Source organism: Diabrotica undecimpunctata, chromosome 7 (assembly GCF_040954645.1).
Source record: "Diabrotica undecimpunctata isolate CICGRU chromosome 7, icDiaUnde3, whole genome shotgun sequence".
In the NCBI taxonomy this organism is placed as follows: domain Eukaryota; kingdom Metazoa; phylum Arthropoda; class Insecta; order Coleoptera; family Chrysomelidae; genus Diabrotica; species Diabrotica undecimpunctata.
Window position 1 is genome coordinate 32,124,502 of NC_092809.1, and position 15,967 is coordinate 32,140,468.

At 33.7% G+C, this 15,967-nt stretch overlaps 1 protein-coding gene and 1 long non-coding RNA gene across 3 annotated transcripts; both read right to left on the reverse strand.

The window, feature by feature from the left end:
- Positions 1–2,963: 2,963 nt before the first annotated feature.
- Positions 2,964–8,895, reverse strand: LOC140445151 (uncharacterized). 2 transcript variants are annotated; one of them, XM_072537010.1, is made up of 2 exons: positions 8,584–8,895; positions 2,964–4,848 (listed from the first exon to the last, which is right to left on the reverse strand). In XM_072537010.1, exons 1-2 carry the CDS (start codon positions 8,786–8,788, stop codon positions 3,278–3,280), a joined length of 1,776 nt encoding a protein of 591 aa, XP_072393111.1. In that variant the 5' UTR covers positions 8,789–8,895; the 3' UTR covers positions 2,964–3,277. The 2 variants fall into 2 exon arrangements, with proteins under 2 accessions (XP_072393111.1, XP_072393110.1); XM_072537009.1 differs by having other exon boundaries at positions 8,563–8,895.
- A 5,345-nt stretch (positions 8,896–14,240) lies between these two features.
- On the reverse strand, positions 14,241–15,750 carry LOC140446233 (uncharacterized). The gene is made up of 3 exons (XR_011951474.1): positions 15,699–15,750; positions 14,614–15,587; positions 14,241–14,528 (listed from the first exon to the last, which is right to left on the reverse strand). It is a non-coding gene; the product is annotated as an uncharacterized lncRNA (long non-coding RNA).
- Positions 15,751–15,967: the final 217 nt, after the last annotated feature.

A 15,967-nucleotide genomic window follows, 5' to 3' on the forward strand; every position in this document is an offset into this window, starting at 1 on the left:
TGTACCATGCGTTCCGCTTGCCCATTACTACTTGGATGGTACGGTGCAACCAATGCTTGTCTAATAAGGTTTTTCTTTAAAAAATCTTGGAACTCAGCTGACGTAAAACAAGTTCCGTTATCTGATACTACGACATCTGGGATGCCACGAGTGACAAATAAAGTACGTAATACATCTATAGTCACAACACTAGAGGTATTTGGAATGATTTTAACCTCCAACCACTTCGAGTACGGGTCTATGATAATCAGAAACATTTTGTCTTTAAATGGACCGGCAAAATCGAGGTGTATTCTTGCCTATGGAGGTCTGGGCCATCCCCACGGATGGATTGGAGCCTTTTTTGGCATGTTTCTAGACTCCTGGTACTCGCTGCATGTATTTTTACGATTCCGGGGTGTGCTGAGTGTAGCAAATTCAGTATTGTTTTCCTCCCTCCGAGTGGAACTATTACCCTTGTAAACCAATGTACCAAAACGTCATCTGAGCTTGGTGGTTCTGGGGCATGTACCTTTTGTGGCAATCTGCTAATAGCATCTGCATTCTGAATTTTTGAACCTGGTACGTAACATAATTCGTAATCCTAAGCAGATAACATAAGAGCCCATCTAAGCATTCTGGGTGACAGTATCTCTGGAACACCTTTTTTCGGATTAAAAATACACAACAATGGTTTATGGTCCGTTCTTATGCTTATTTTCCTGCCATATACGTATTCATGGAATTTTTTAATGCCCGATATTATGGCCAGTGCTTCTTTGTCGATTTGGGAGAAATTTCGTTCAGTAGATGATAGAGTACTCATCACGTTGACTAAGCACACAACCTACCCCGTAAGAGCTGGCATCACACGTCAAATATAAATCTTTTTGTTCATTGTAATGTCCTAACACAGGTTTTTTCGCAAGTTATATGGCACGTCCTTTCGGAGCAGTGCATGTAACGGATTCGCAATTGTTGCCTTGTCTTTGGAAAAACATGATAAAAATTTAAAAGTCCAAGAAAAGCTTGCAACTCGGTTTTATGGGTTGGCGCAGGCGCATTAGTTATGGCCGCGATTTTGTCTTTAGTGGGGCGTAAACCGTCTTCAATAATTTGAAAATAATGAAACTCCATAGTTTTTGTTCGGAAAACGCACTTTTGCGCATATGCAGTCCCATATCTTCCTGGAAACGCGATAATACCACGCGCACTTTTGAATCCAAGTCTATTTCTGAGCTACCGACTATTAAAATGTCATCGTAATAAGGTTTATAAAATTGAAGAAACTTTGCAACCGTAACCTTAATCTAGATCTCCAAACAAGAATGCTACGTTGTTACGTTTTTTTCTACTTTACTATACGGAATGGAAGCGTGGACAATAAAACAGTCTGAAATCAAAAAATTAAACTCCTTTGAGATGTGGCGCTACAGAAGAATCCACAGAATATCGTGGACTGAAAAAGTAACTAATATAGAGGTGTTACAAAGAATGAAGAAAGAATGTGAAGTCATAACAACTGTTAAAATTAATAAAGATTCAATATCTGGGTCATGTAATGAGGGGTGAGAAGTACGTATTACTTAGGTTAATTATGCAAGGGAAGAGAAACCCAGGACGACGCGAAATATCCTGGATAAGAAATTTGAGAGAGTGGTTCGGTTGCAGCTCATTAGAATTATTAAGAAGCGCGGCCAATAAAATTAAAATAGCGATGATGATTTCCAACCTCCGATAGGAGAAGGAACCTGAAGAAGGATAGGTATATATACACGAATTCAAGAAATATGCTGTCGACGAAATGGCTCTCGAAAACAAGGTGAACACAGTATACTCCCTCTATAACGAACATGGTTATTACGATTTTTCGCTTGTAACGAGGTACATTAGATGTAACGTGAAATTTCTATTGAACTATAACCCTCTGTCTATAGCGAGGTAAATTTGCTTATAACGAGAGAAAATAATATTGAAAAACGTGTTTTTTTACGTTTTAGCTCGACCGTAGCTATAAATAAATATCCTTTTTAACTGTCGTCCGCAATAAACTTCTTACAATTTGGATATAACGAGATCCATATATAACGTTGGATATAAAGATTAATTTTTAAAATTCACTGCAACAGTGTAAACAATACGCCACTGAATGCTAAAGTACGAAATCAATGAACAATGTATCTTTGTCTTATGGCAACATTGATCTACTATTCCTTTCTACGGGTCCTAAGAACACGACGTTGTCATGTATGACTTTAATACAGAATATTATCGTACTTTAGATGTTTTCTATGTATAAATATATTATACATAAATATTGATGCTATTAAATACATTTTATTAGATTCCTCAACGAATACAAAACGATCATTAATATATGATAATGTTGCTGCTTGTGAATGATTAAAATAAAAATTACTAGAATATCTATCATCACAAACTGGCAACGATGTAGTCGCTTTACCGCATTTACAGTTCTGAGAGGCCACTGCCTATAAATCTGATTCTCACCTATAATAACAGAAAAAGAAATGAAGATGAAGTCGAAGTGGAAGTGAAAAGACGCCTAGAATGCCAATAAAAATAAGAAGTGAGGATCAGTGAGATACGTTACTATATACGTTTCAAATTATTTTTCAAAGTTTCAAAATTTATTATTATAATTCCTAGTAAATCTTCAAATCAATGTTGCTCACGCCATCTATCCGCCGAGTGCATCTAGATTACCTGCAGGACGCTACTGTAGTTTCTAATAGCTCCGACTGTCGCCTCAAAATTGGCGTTCGTAAATTCCTCGTCCCTTTCTCTCTTTAAACGTGCAACAGCCTGGACGAAATTCTGTTGAGTAGCCTCTTGACGAGGTAAGCCGAAAAATTCCTTTTCCCTTATATATTTTCCAAGAAATATTTATTTTAGACCCTTACCGGGAGTCCTAATAGTTGCTAGAACTATGTTTATTGGCCCGAGGTTATCTAAATAGCTATGTCTAATATAACGTTTCTGCCAGCCTGAGTACCTAGAGGGTTAAAAAAATTATTTCCTTTCTACACGCCACACAAGCATTTGGATAATTCAAGTTGTACACATTTTATATTTTTTGATTGAACAGTGAAGATTATCTATGAACTAAATAACAGTGAAATGATTTATTATTGATCTATTAATTACAATAAATATCCACGTTCTACCTAATATACAAACGTATTTTTTATATGAACGAATTTCGAAATTTGAAGTTTCATATTAAGTACTTAATCTTCATATTAAGTACTTGGTAAGAAAACGGCTTAAACAAATTTTACACTTTTTCTCCAGTATGCACTCTCAAATGTGTTTTTAAAGAACATTTGTAAGAAAACTGTTTTAAACAAATTTCACACTTATAAGGTTTTTCTCCAGTGTGCACTCTCAAATGCCTTTTCAAATCATATTCTTGAGTAAACCGCTTAAAACAAAATTCACACTTGTAAGGTTTTTCGCCAGTGTGCACTCTAGAATGTATTGTCAAATGACTTGCTCTACTAAATTTCTTAAAACAAATTTCACACTTGTAAGATTTATCTCCAGTGTGCACACCCAAATGTGTTTTCAAATAACATGCATGACTAAATTGCTTAAAACAAATTTCACACTTGTAAGACTTTTCTCCACTGTGCACTCTCAAATGTGTTTTCAAATTACTTGCATGAATAAATTGCTTAAAACAAATGTCACACTTGTAAGATTTTTCCCCAGTGTGCACTTCCAAATGTTTTTTCAAATTAGATGCATGACTAAATTCCTTAAAACAAATTTCACACTTGTAAGATTTGTCTGCAGTGTGCACTCTCAAATGTGTTTTCAAATTACTTGCTTGACTAAATTGCTTAAAACAAATTTCACACTTGTAAGATTTTTCTCCAACGTGTAGTTTCAAATGTGTTTTTAAAGAACATTTGTAAGAAAACTGTTTAAAGCAAATTTCACATTTATAAGATTTTTCCCTAATGTGTACTCTCAAATGTGTTTTCAAAGACCATTTGTATGAAAACTGTTTAAAACAAATTTCACACTTGTAAGATTTTTCTCCAGTATGTACTCTCAAATGCCTCTTCAAATCACATACTTGAATAAACTGCTTAAAACAAATTTCACACTGATAAGGTTTTTCGCCAATGTGCAATCTCAAATGTGTTTTCAAATGACTTGCTTGACTAAATTGCTTAAAACAAATTTCACACTTGTAAGATTTTTCTCCAGTGTGTACTTCCAAATGTGTTTTTAAAGTACCTGCTACACTAAACTGTTTTAAACAAATTTTACACTTGTAAGATTTTTCTCCAGTGTGCAATATCAAATGTGATTTCAAATTACTCGCTTGACTAAATTGCTTAAAACAAATTTCACACTTATAAGAGTTTTCTCCAGTGTGCACTCCCAAATGTGTTTTCAAATAACTTGCTTGACTAAACTGCTTAAAACAAATATCACACTTGTAAGATTTTTTCCCAGTGTGTACTCTCAAATGTGTTTTCAAATTACTTGCTTGGCTAAATTGCTTACAACAAATTTCACACTTATAAGAATTTTCTCCAGTGTGCACTCCCAAATGTGTTTTCAAATAACTTGCTTGACTAAATTGCTTAGAACAAATTTCACACTTGTAAGATTTTTTACCAGCATGTGCTCTCAAATGTCTTTTCAAATATCTTGCTTGACTAAATTGCTTCAAACAAATTTCACACGTGTAAGGTCTTTGTCCACTCGCAACTTTCATATCGTTATTTAATATTTTTACTTCATAGTGTTGACTCATATAATTTCCTTCGTAAGATGAATCTTCAATTAGTGTGTCTATAATTTGCATTTTGTGTTCGGCTTGGAGATAACCTAAAATACAAACCAACTATAATATAATATTTGAGTATAAGAGAAAATGAATTTAACAATCAAATTAAAGCATAATATCATTTCAGACAGTAGAAGTATTAAATGATATAAATATGTTCACATGTGTTCAATGTGTTCACATTCTATATTGTGTATAAAGACGTTTAGATATGTTCCTGTTTAGTGAACGTGTGTTGTGTGTTCACATTCTATATTGTGCGTAAAGATGGAGTCACCTTTTTTAACCGGATTTAGGAGAATTACTTCCGGATTTGTGGACTTACCAGAATTCTTCTTAAAATATGATATATTTACGCGTTAAACAATGGCCAAGAAGTATAAACCGGTCTCTACAGAGTATCATAAAAGATAAAATATATTCAATATTGCGGGATAGTCCTTTTACATTTTTCCATAAAACATAAGTAAATATATCGTCAGTGATTTGACAATATCTGCTAATTGGAAATTACGTATTTGTACAGAAGAATGAAAAAACATGGGATTAAGATAAGGCCACTGTTAAATATAAATTTTTATTATATTTTCTAAAAATATGTTGTTCTTGAGTATTTGTTTAAGAAAAATATTTATATTTAAACACTCTTTATATTGCATTATTATTGGTATCCTCACTTCAATATGAGTTCAATTGTATGTAATACTTGGTATTTTATCTAATCACTAAGATCTTAAATAAATAAAACTTTTCAGTGCCAAATAGTTTGAAGTAATTCAGTAAATATAGAATGCTGTGATTTTAACATTAATTAAAAAAACTAACAAAAGCTTGACATTTATTGAAAAGTTTTATAAAATAAAACTAAATCTGACAGTTGTTTTATGTGTTTTTAAAAGCTCTGCAAGACAGATGTTCTTTAATGAAAATAGTGAATTACAGCGATAGAAAAAGATCTTATAGTGAAGTAGCCAACTTGTTCAACAATATTTTCCCAAGCCATTCTCCTATCAATAAGGCAATGGTACAAAAAACTGTAAATCACTTTGAGGAAACTGGACAAGTAAAAGATGGCATTCAAACAGGTAGACCAAAAACTGTTATAATATACAATAAAACTTGAGATTTAATGCAGAGTTTCCTTGAAGATCCCCAAACATGCTCATCAAGCAGATCTGCACAAATACATGACATAGGTCATTCTTCCTTCATAGTTGTGTGTATTACATAGGAATTCAGTCAAAGCCTACAAAATCCAGTTGTTGCAAGAATATAGTTGTGTGTATTACATAGGAATTCAGTCAAAGCCTACAAAATCCAGTTGTTGCAAGAATTAAATGAAGATGACTACGACCTTAGATTATAGTTTAGTGAGGTAATGATAAATAAAATAAAAAATTGCAAAAAAAAACATTACTTACACTGCGTGGTAATATAAAATGCCAAAATTAAAGGCAATGGAGTGAGGTAATTGTGAGTGATGTGTGTGAATTGTGTGTGTGAATTGTAATGAGTGAGTAAAAGTATGGTAAGGTATAGTGGGTACTCATGTAATTGGGCCATTTTTTATAGGAGATTTAACAAGCTTGAAGCAAATGAAATTGTGCCGGTCCTGAAAAACAAGTTTGGAGTCAATTTGGTTGAGTTTACCGAAAGTACAAGCTGATTATAGCCGCAAATGTCAAACATGGAACAAAAAATTTCAGTTTAGCAGGGTTGGCATGTTTTTATAATGTATATACTATATGCTTCAAATATAAAGGGATAAAGCTTTAGAAAAGTACATTTTGATTATATTGTGTTATGAATTCTGCAATTTTTGATTTATCTAAAACAAGAATAAGTAAATATTTGTTTCTTTGGAGATTAATTGCAGTAATTATTAGAAATATTTTTGGCAATTGCCCTTTGATAGATTAGGGGATAGATTTGGCAGTCATCAAATCAGCAGTTATCAGATGGTTGCAATGAATCTCGAAAGAGATGAATATTTATTCGTTATTGCTTAATATAAATTAAAAATTGCAGAATTAATAAAATAGTATAATCAAAATGTACTTTTTAAATTATTTCTCTCTTTATATTTAAAGCATACAACATATGCATAATAGAAACATCCCAACACTGCCAAATCCGAAATATTTTATTTCATGGTTGACATTTGCGGCTATATTCAGCTTGTACTTTCGATAAACTCAACCATCAATTTTAATGGTTTCAGCAAGATGGATTTTAATGTAAATGCTTGGCATTATTTGGATCAGACTATGGATGCATTTTCTGGAAGATAGATTGGTAGATTAGGTAGTATTGAATGGCCTCCTAGTTCAGCTGATTTAAACCTTAAAGATTATTTTTATTGGGGATGCTTAAAAAGTAGAATTTATAAAACTAAACCAAAAAGTGTTGCAGAGCTAAGGCAAATAATTATCAATGAATCCATATTAAATTCTAGAGAAATGTAATAGACACATTCTAGATTTGTTTACGATACTGTTAACAACATAGGACATTTTGAATACTTGATTAGGTAGATATTAATTGTACCTAGTATAAGTTGTACCTAGTTTGAATCAAAAATTGATTGACCAATTAGAAGTTTTTAGGCTTTTGTTTTATCTTTTTAAGATGTTTCTGACTACATAAAATCGAAAGTATTGTATACAGTTGACCTGGTATTGAAGTGGAGATTTCAATAAAGGTACAATGTACAACTGGTTCCTAAAAAAACTAATATGACTCTTGGTCTAAGTGTATCTGGTAGAAAATTGACCAGTGTATTTTGAAGGATAAATACTTATTATTTACATACTGTCACTGCCACTGCCAAATCTTAAAATTTGTCAGATAACTTATTCTGTTCAACCTCAGAAAATCACTCCACATGCTAGCAGAGAACTAAAATCAAGAATTGTATCAAAATTAGAAGATGGTTGGTCACTATCTGATGTAGCGAACTATTTTAACATAAGCAGAACAACAGTTTTTAATATTAATAAAAGAGAGAGAGAGAGAACAAGAAACTGTCGAAAGAAAGCAAGATTCTGAATACCAAAAATATCTACCGCTCATGGAGATCATACGGTTTTGGTCTTTTGGAGAGATTAGAAGAGAATCCTTTTGAAGATGCGAAAACTGCAAGAATTATGTCACAGTTTCCGGGAAGAAAGACAACAACTTGAGGCAAAATCAAGACATATATTTACTTTAAACCATCAACTACAAAATCAAGATTTTTGGGACAGAAGATATTACAAAATATTAATTTTATTTTTACATACCTAAATTTAGTATAGTTTACACTATCTTCCAGACAGTGGCGCACACAGGGAGTTCTGGGGGTTAACCCGACACTATTCCAACACTGTTACTTACTCACACATTTTAAGGAGTCAAAAGTCAAAATGGAGGTAACATCATAAAAAAAATTTCGGTGACCAACCAAAACCTTCCAGACCCAGGCTATTTTTCGAGTGTTTCTTATTCCTTCCATTTTTTTATTAATAGAAAAACTGTGTTTCTGCTTATGTTAAAATGTTTTGCTGCCTCTGATAGTGCCCAGTTATCTTTTAATTTTGGTACAATTCTTGCTTTAATATATTGTTGAATTAAGCTGTTTGTTTTATTCCTTAATAATAATAAAAATAATAACACCAACCCTGTTTTATGTAAAAACTATCATTTATACACTCTTTAAAATATCAACAAATATCAAATTAAGTCAAAATAATATTCAAATTTCAGTTTATATTTACCGTCCACTTTTTTAGCATTACCAAGTTTATTTCCATCTTGTTTTATTTCAGTCTTTATTGGAAATTCCTTTAAAGCTGAACAATCAAAAGTATAATTGGTAGTTTCTAGATTGGATTCTTCCTTTATTTCACATTTAAATCTATCCAAAGGAGCATCATCCAATTCACTATTCTCTATTTCTACTTCACAGGTCTCCTCACTGATTTCTTGTTTTATTACTTCCATTTGATTAAACTTAATTTCATGTATTTTTACTTTTACTTCCACAACACCATAGATAAATATATAAATAAAGATAAAGGCAAAAGCACAGTATAATTCTTTTTAAGCAATATACTGTGGCAAAAGTATAGAGAAAGTGCTGATGAAGTTAGCTACAAATGATCCGTCAAATTTGTGTTTGCGGTATTGCCATATCCTTATTATGTATATGTATGCTTCAAATATGCTTTGAAACAGTACATTTTTATTATATTATATTACCAATCGGGTATTTTGTAAAATTTTTTAAATTTATATAAAACACGATCGAATGAATATTTGTTTCTTTTGATATTAGTTGCAGTTAGTTATTAGAAAAAAAAATTTATAATTGGCCTTTGGTAGATTAGCAAATAAACTTGGCAATCTTGTCAAAACTTTAAAAGCACTAGTTGCCAGATTGCAACAGGTTTCAATTTTATACTTATTTTCTTATAATTTTGGGATGAAATGGTACCTGAATACCTAAGAAACTTAAGAATTTAAAAGCTTAAAAAGTTAAAGTTAATTTAAATTATAATATATTAAATTTAAATTAATTAAACTTCTTTTAAAAACTTAAAAATAATGTTAAGTAACATTAATTAATATTATATCGCATGCTCTTTCGTGATTTATTTGTGATATGGCAAAACTGCCAAATACAAATCTACCCCTCATTTGTAGCTAACTTCATCGGCACTTTCTCTATACTTTTGCCGTGATAAATAATATTTAAGCTAACTAACAAGCTAACCTAAACCGTGACCTAAACTTAAACTAAACCTAATTTAAGCAATATACTGTGCCTAAATCCTAAATCACAATCACAGGTCACAGCACATAAGTGTCTAACTCTAGCCTCTACGCCACGGTGCCTCTGTGCCTCTAGCATGGTAAAATCTTTGATTTTTCCAGCTCTATACGTGTTTGGGGCATGAACTAAAACATTTGGAGGCTTTAAAACAAGTTTTGAATAAAACTGCTACTAAAAATTTATTTAAAAGCAATGGAAAATAAATAGAGTAGTAAAATAACAAGTCATAAGTTATTCTATGCTAAAAAATATAATCTCTCTTAATTTTATAATATACACGTATATGTATTTTTATATAATATAATTATAGAACATATTGGATAGAGATATATAAAATATGGTTTATTATTTTAGCCCTGAAAATAACAAAAAAAACACAAATATTCTGTCACTTATATATTTATATATTTTTCTTTTGTAAAGTTCTGCTTTGTTGTAACTTCAACACTCTTCCTCTGCCGATAATACAGTGTACCTAAATTGTAACATTTTTGCAATTTTACTCTTCAGTATCATTACAAATTAGCATGTACATGTTATATTATTCTATTGCTCATACGTAGAAGGTTCACGAAAATTTATAAAAATGGAATATTATTACAAAACTGTATTATAAGACATTTAGCGTGTATGTGAAGAAATAATACAATAATAATACACTGAGCGCCAAAATTAACGCATAATTTTAAAAATCCTGGTAAATCAGATAATTTTAATTTTTCGATTTTTGTGATAACGTATCATTGTTACCTCCAATATATTGTAAAATTTATCGAAATGACGATAAAAAACGCTGAAGTTTTTATCATTTTTTGCAAGCAAATTAAAAACATGCTAGTTGTGCGTTATACTGAATGTTTAAAGCGTTTTTTTTTTTAAATGAACCACCAGCACCAAAAAATCGAAATTTGTCAGAAAGTGACTGTATTATATAGAATCGTTACTCTTCGCGAAGGATACCGTCATTGTCAACACACTGGATGGGTTTAATGTCACTCAGTCAACCATTTCAAGAGTCTTAAAACTGTTACTGGAACTAACTCTAGAAGACTTGGTCAAGGCCGTAGAAGGGTTAAACTCCTAATCAGGGGCGGTTTTGACACTTCGTACATTGTAAAGGTTTGTTACCAGTATATATCTACAAAATGAATTGTTGGATCGTTATACCTTTAGAACCAGCCAAAATACGATAAGGTGAAGGCTTGCCGCAGACCTGAGCCCTGGAAGCGCATCCACTGTCCTATTATTCACCCCATATTCGGAGATCATAAATGCCAAAAATTACATTTTGCTCATGAACATGTTGTTTGGAATAATGACGATTGGGGAAGAATACTGTTTATCGATAAATCCAGGTACTGTGGTTATTCTGATAATAGGCGGAACAGAGTGTACAGAAGGGTTGGGGAGCGCTACGCATAGTGTAACACTGTAGGGACTGTACAGTATGGTGGCGGCTCGGTAATTGTGTGGGGTGGGATTAATTTGGAGGCTCGTACGGAGTTAGTTAGAACAGATCACGGGCGGATTACATCACACAGGTACATTACAGACATTTTAGAAGAGCATATAGTGCCATTTGGACCGTTTATTGGGGATAATTTCATGCTTATGCAAGAAAATGCCAGGCCACACATTGCAAAAATTGTTCAGCAATATCGTCAGGAGGATGGGATTCCTGCCATGTTTTGGCCTGTGAGAAGACCTAATCTCAACCCAACAGAACATGTTTGGGACATCGTAGGGAGACGACTACGACAACTACATAACGTACCAAACACATTAGATCATTTTTGTTTTTGCGTTTAGTTGAAATATGGGATCAAATTGATCAAAATGAAATACGAACGGTAATTCTCAGTATGAGAGATCTTTATCAAGCAGTAATAAATGCCAGAGGATGCAATATTCGCTACTATCTAAGTTTTCTTGAACTCTTCAATTTTTTCAATATTTACCAAAACGGCACAATAAGTGTAAAGGTAGAAGAAGAACTAACTGAACTAATTAAAACTGGCAATGGGATAAGACAGGGAGATTTCCTGAGTGATCTATTGTTCAATCTGATCATGGATGAAATAATAAAAAAATAAGAACTAAAAAAAGGATACTAAATGGGAGAAAAACAACTTAAAAGAATCTACTACGCAGACGAAAAAATTTATCATGTTAATTTCCCCAAAAAAGACAAAGTGTATGGTTATTTATTTACAAGTATTTTGCCCTAAATGATCGACCGGAATAAGCGATATTTGGGTCCTCTCATTATATGGCCGGAGTATTGGACCTTTTTTATTTTGATAATGTTGATCAATTCTCGATCTTTGTGTATGGTCTCTAGCACATGTTCGTTAAATAGAAGAAGAACATCATGGCTGAAAAATCTAAGGCAATGGTACCGAAAATCGACTACATCGTTATTTAGTGCTGCTGTCAATAAAGTCACGATAGCAAATATGGTAGCCAACATGATATCCAACGATAGATAACGGTCATGGAACTGGAAACAACCAGAGCAACATTTAAAAAAAGGGAAATCTACTCACACACAGTAGCATATTTTTTCCAATAAAAATAAGACTAATCAAGTGCAATGTTTCGTATTTTGCAGTACGGGATAGTGGCGTAGATATTAACATCTCGTCTCTCGTGTATAGATTAATTATATGAGAAGATGTTAAGGGAAAATATAGAAATGGTAACTGAAGAATCAGAAGGACTGTCATCTAGGCAATATGGTTTCATTTCGGTTATGGTAGTATCTCGGACTTAAGATGGGGTAGAAGCGGGCCAGAAATTGCCTATAATCAAAATGTTGCGATGGGGAGAAGTACCAAGAGCTTTTCAAGAGAGAAATAAAAATGCCACAAGAAAATAGCTTCAGAACAATTTCAAGAGAGAGTTTATCCGGTTTACCTGATGAGTTTAGTTATGGATTACCTGAACGAGAGAAAGATCTTGATTAAATAAGGAGTGGTATTCAATATGAAGGTTCGAGTGCAGCAGGAGTCGATTCTAGGGCCCACGCTGTGGAACTTGACATATGTAAGTATTGGAGGCCTAAACTGGAGGTTATCGTTTAAATCCAGGAGTGATTTTGAAGCCAAAGAAAACGGTGAAATACCAAGTATTATCTGTTATCCAGTTGATCGTGCTCCTCGCGACACTAGTCTTGAGTATACGTTATTTTACAAGAAGTATGTCATAAGTGCACAAGAAGTGCCCAAAAAATGTCCCAAAAAATAGAGTAATTTATTGGTATACCTTCGCCCTACGGACCACCTCGAAGCGTGGCGAGAGGGTTTCTGACCATCTCAAGACACACATTTCATAACGAGACAGCGTACTGAAAACATCCAGGTTATCGGTTAAGTGCTCTTCTGATCCTCAGCCGGACATCACGACGTGGTACCCACACTAATCCACTGGCTACGAATACATCAATATTTCAAAAGGTAAGTCGATTCTTTGTACAGATAACAAAGCTAGTTAATTCTCGTAATTTATTCACAATTGATAGTTGCTATTTTTTGCTAATGTATTTACAGTCAAAATGTCACTGTCAATTGTCAAAAGGTCACCTTGAAAGAATGCCACATAATTGAGCTGTAAAAGTAGTCCAGAGATGGAAGCCCCAAGGAAACAGAACAAGAGGAAGGCCCCGTAAAAGATGGATAGACGACGTAGAGAGGGATCTTAAAACCATGAACATCAGGTAGTGGCGAAGGAAAGTATCCGACAGGGCAGAATGGAAGAACATTGTTAAGCAGGCCAAGACTCACAAAGGGTTGTAGCGCCATTAGAAGAATATTTACAGTCAAAATATTGCATATTTTCTTCGATAATTATTCTAATTTCATTTAACCAGCTACCTCTAAGTATTACACAAAACACAGAATGAGAGTATACGAGAGGGGGAAAGAGAATATGTTAAGAGGGCAAGCGTGATTGACTGTGCTATGACATAAAGAATGTGATGAAATGGAAGACTTGTGAGAATCAGCATCAGCTTCAAGTGCCTATTCAGCTTACAGTGCCCTGTTAGAAGACCTACTATAGCCTTGACTGTTTTCCTATCTTTGCTTATTAGGTCTGCCGTAAATTTTGGCAAATATTCTATAATGAACTGTTTCGCCTGTCTTTGTCCTGGTGAATTCCTCCACCATTCCAGAGATTTGTGAGCTACCTACTTCCTTGTAGCCATTCTTGTTACTGATTTTGCAACTCCGCAGAAGGGTTCCGGTCCAATGAATGGCAATGGTGAGCCTTGTTTGGTCATTTTATCTGCTTTTTCATCGCCCTTATGACCCTCGTGCCCCGGTACCCAGGCTACCGTAACATTGCTACGGTCTCCTAGTTTATTTAGGGCACACACACAATCCCATACTAGCTTAGAATTGACCTCTACAGAATTGTGTGCCTTAAGCGCTACCTGACTATCTGTGAAGATGGCAAGTGAACAGAACGTCCTTTCTTGCCTTTCTATTTCTTCCACGCAGTGATGGATTGCAGCTATTTCCGCCAGGAAAACTGTCACATCCTTAGATAGTGTAATGTTTTTATTAATTCTAATTTATTTATTATTTATTTATTAAAGGTTTTATTTATAACACTCACAAATTTATTAAAGTTTTTATTACTAATTTATCTTAATTACACAATTTATTATAATTCGTGCGTTACAATTTAAAACGCGGCGCGAATCTTCAGAAACTAACTGCCCGTTTTCTCCAAAAAGGTCCTGTTATATACCCAATACCGTTAGACTAGAAAAGTCGATGGCCTGCTCGACTAGACAGAGCGGCGAATAGTCTCAAAACTGGTATTTTTATATCGGCTCGTCTCCAGAAAGTTCGATTGTTGTTTTTATAGCGGAGGGGGACCCATCGTGTGTCAGGCAGGTATTACCTAGAAAATACGTGAATGAATGAGAATATTAGTAATAAATATGTTTACGGTTTTGGGTCAGAATTTATCGTAAGAATAGACTTACCGGGTAATGTATCCCTTGATTTGCCCCTACTATGCCGGCTCCCACACCCTCCGATGTTTTTGAGCCATCCGTGTACCAGGTAGCAGCAGCTTGTATGGGTACACCTTTATTCCAGTCTTCCCTGCCTGGTATCTTAATTGAGAACTTATATTAAAGCTATATCTCGTAACTGTTGCATCGATAGGTTTCCCCATCACAATATCGGCTTTTAGCTCCTCAATTAGTTTTCTGTTGTCAGTACCATGCATTTGGCTTATATTTCGACATAGGTACTAATAAAACATTTCTGTATTCATCCATACAGTTTCATTGTATCCGATACCCCAATCTATTGGCATAGTTGGAACTAAATGTTTTGGTAGCCTTGTATAGGGAAACAAAACCATTGGTGGTGGATATTTCCACTAGCGGATATTGTTGCTAATACGGTCAGACATTATTTTTCATCTTTAGCAATTCTGTTATATACAGTTTAGACCCTCTTTTAACTAACACTTGTTTGTCCTTTAGAGCCATGGCTGTCTTGTTGCAGTTGAATATTCGGCTTGGATCTTTAAACATATTTGTGATGCCATTTTGACTGAAATAATCATATACTTTCTTGAACCAATTTCTTATCCTCTCCTTTGTAAAGAAGGAATGGCTAGCTGTCAGATTTTGCGATACACGAGGTCTTACTTCCAGATGCCAGGTTAGGAAATGTTAGTACTATCTATTTTCCGAAATTCCATTCTTAAAGGGATTGGAAAACCCGCGACAGCCAAAAACTATCTATTTTACGATTAGTTTTTCCTCATCACTAGTTAAAACTGGTTGTATTCCAATATTTTCGTGCACGTACTTTTGCATGATCATATCTTTTGGTATACCATACATCTTGGATGCTTTATAGGCAGACATACCAGTTTTCATGTCATTTAGGGTCCAATCCAGTAGCTCTTGTGAATATAGGCTTTTTAGTTCTGACCATGATTCTAGAAAAAAATCAAATGTGAATCCATTTCTAATGAACAAACTACTGCATGTAGGTGAAAAAATATTTTCTGTAAGCCGATATTGTAACCAACGAATTTCTCAATGCTTACCTGAAACATTAAGGATTGACGATCGCTCCCGAATTGATTGCGTCGCTTGATTAAATTGAATTGACTGAAACAAAAGCTAGAACATGTCACCCCACCATTCATATCTACATAAAAAAAATGGTCTAATAAATTTCTCGCTAGGATAAACGTATTTACAAAAGAATTTCAATTTTTTTAATAGGCCGGATTTACGCATTTATTTATTTCTATTTGTATATTCCGTTAATACGTAGTTTTACTTTAATGGTACCAAAGGTCGTGTAGATGAT

What these genes read in the sequence shown, in the direction of transcription:
- LOC140445151 (XM_072537009.1), bottom strand. Translation starts at nt 8,788, where the DNA reads ATGGAAGTAATAAAACAAGAAATCAGTGAGGAGACCTGTGAAGTAGAA. An exon ending in TAATGCTAAAAAAGTGGACG is followed by an intron (nt 4,849 to 8,562) that starts GTAAATATAAAC and finishes TTTGTATTTTAG; the next exon opens with GTTATCTCCAAGCCGAACAC.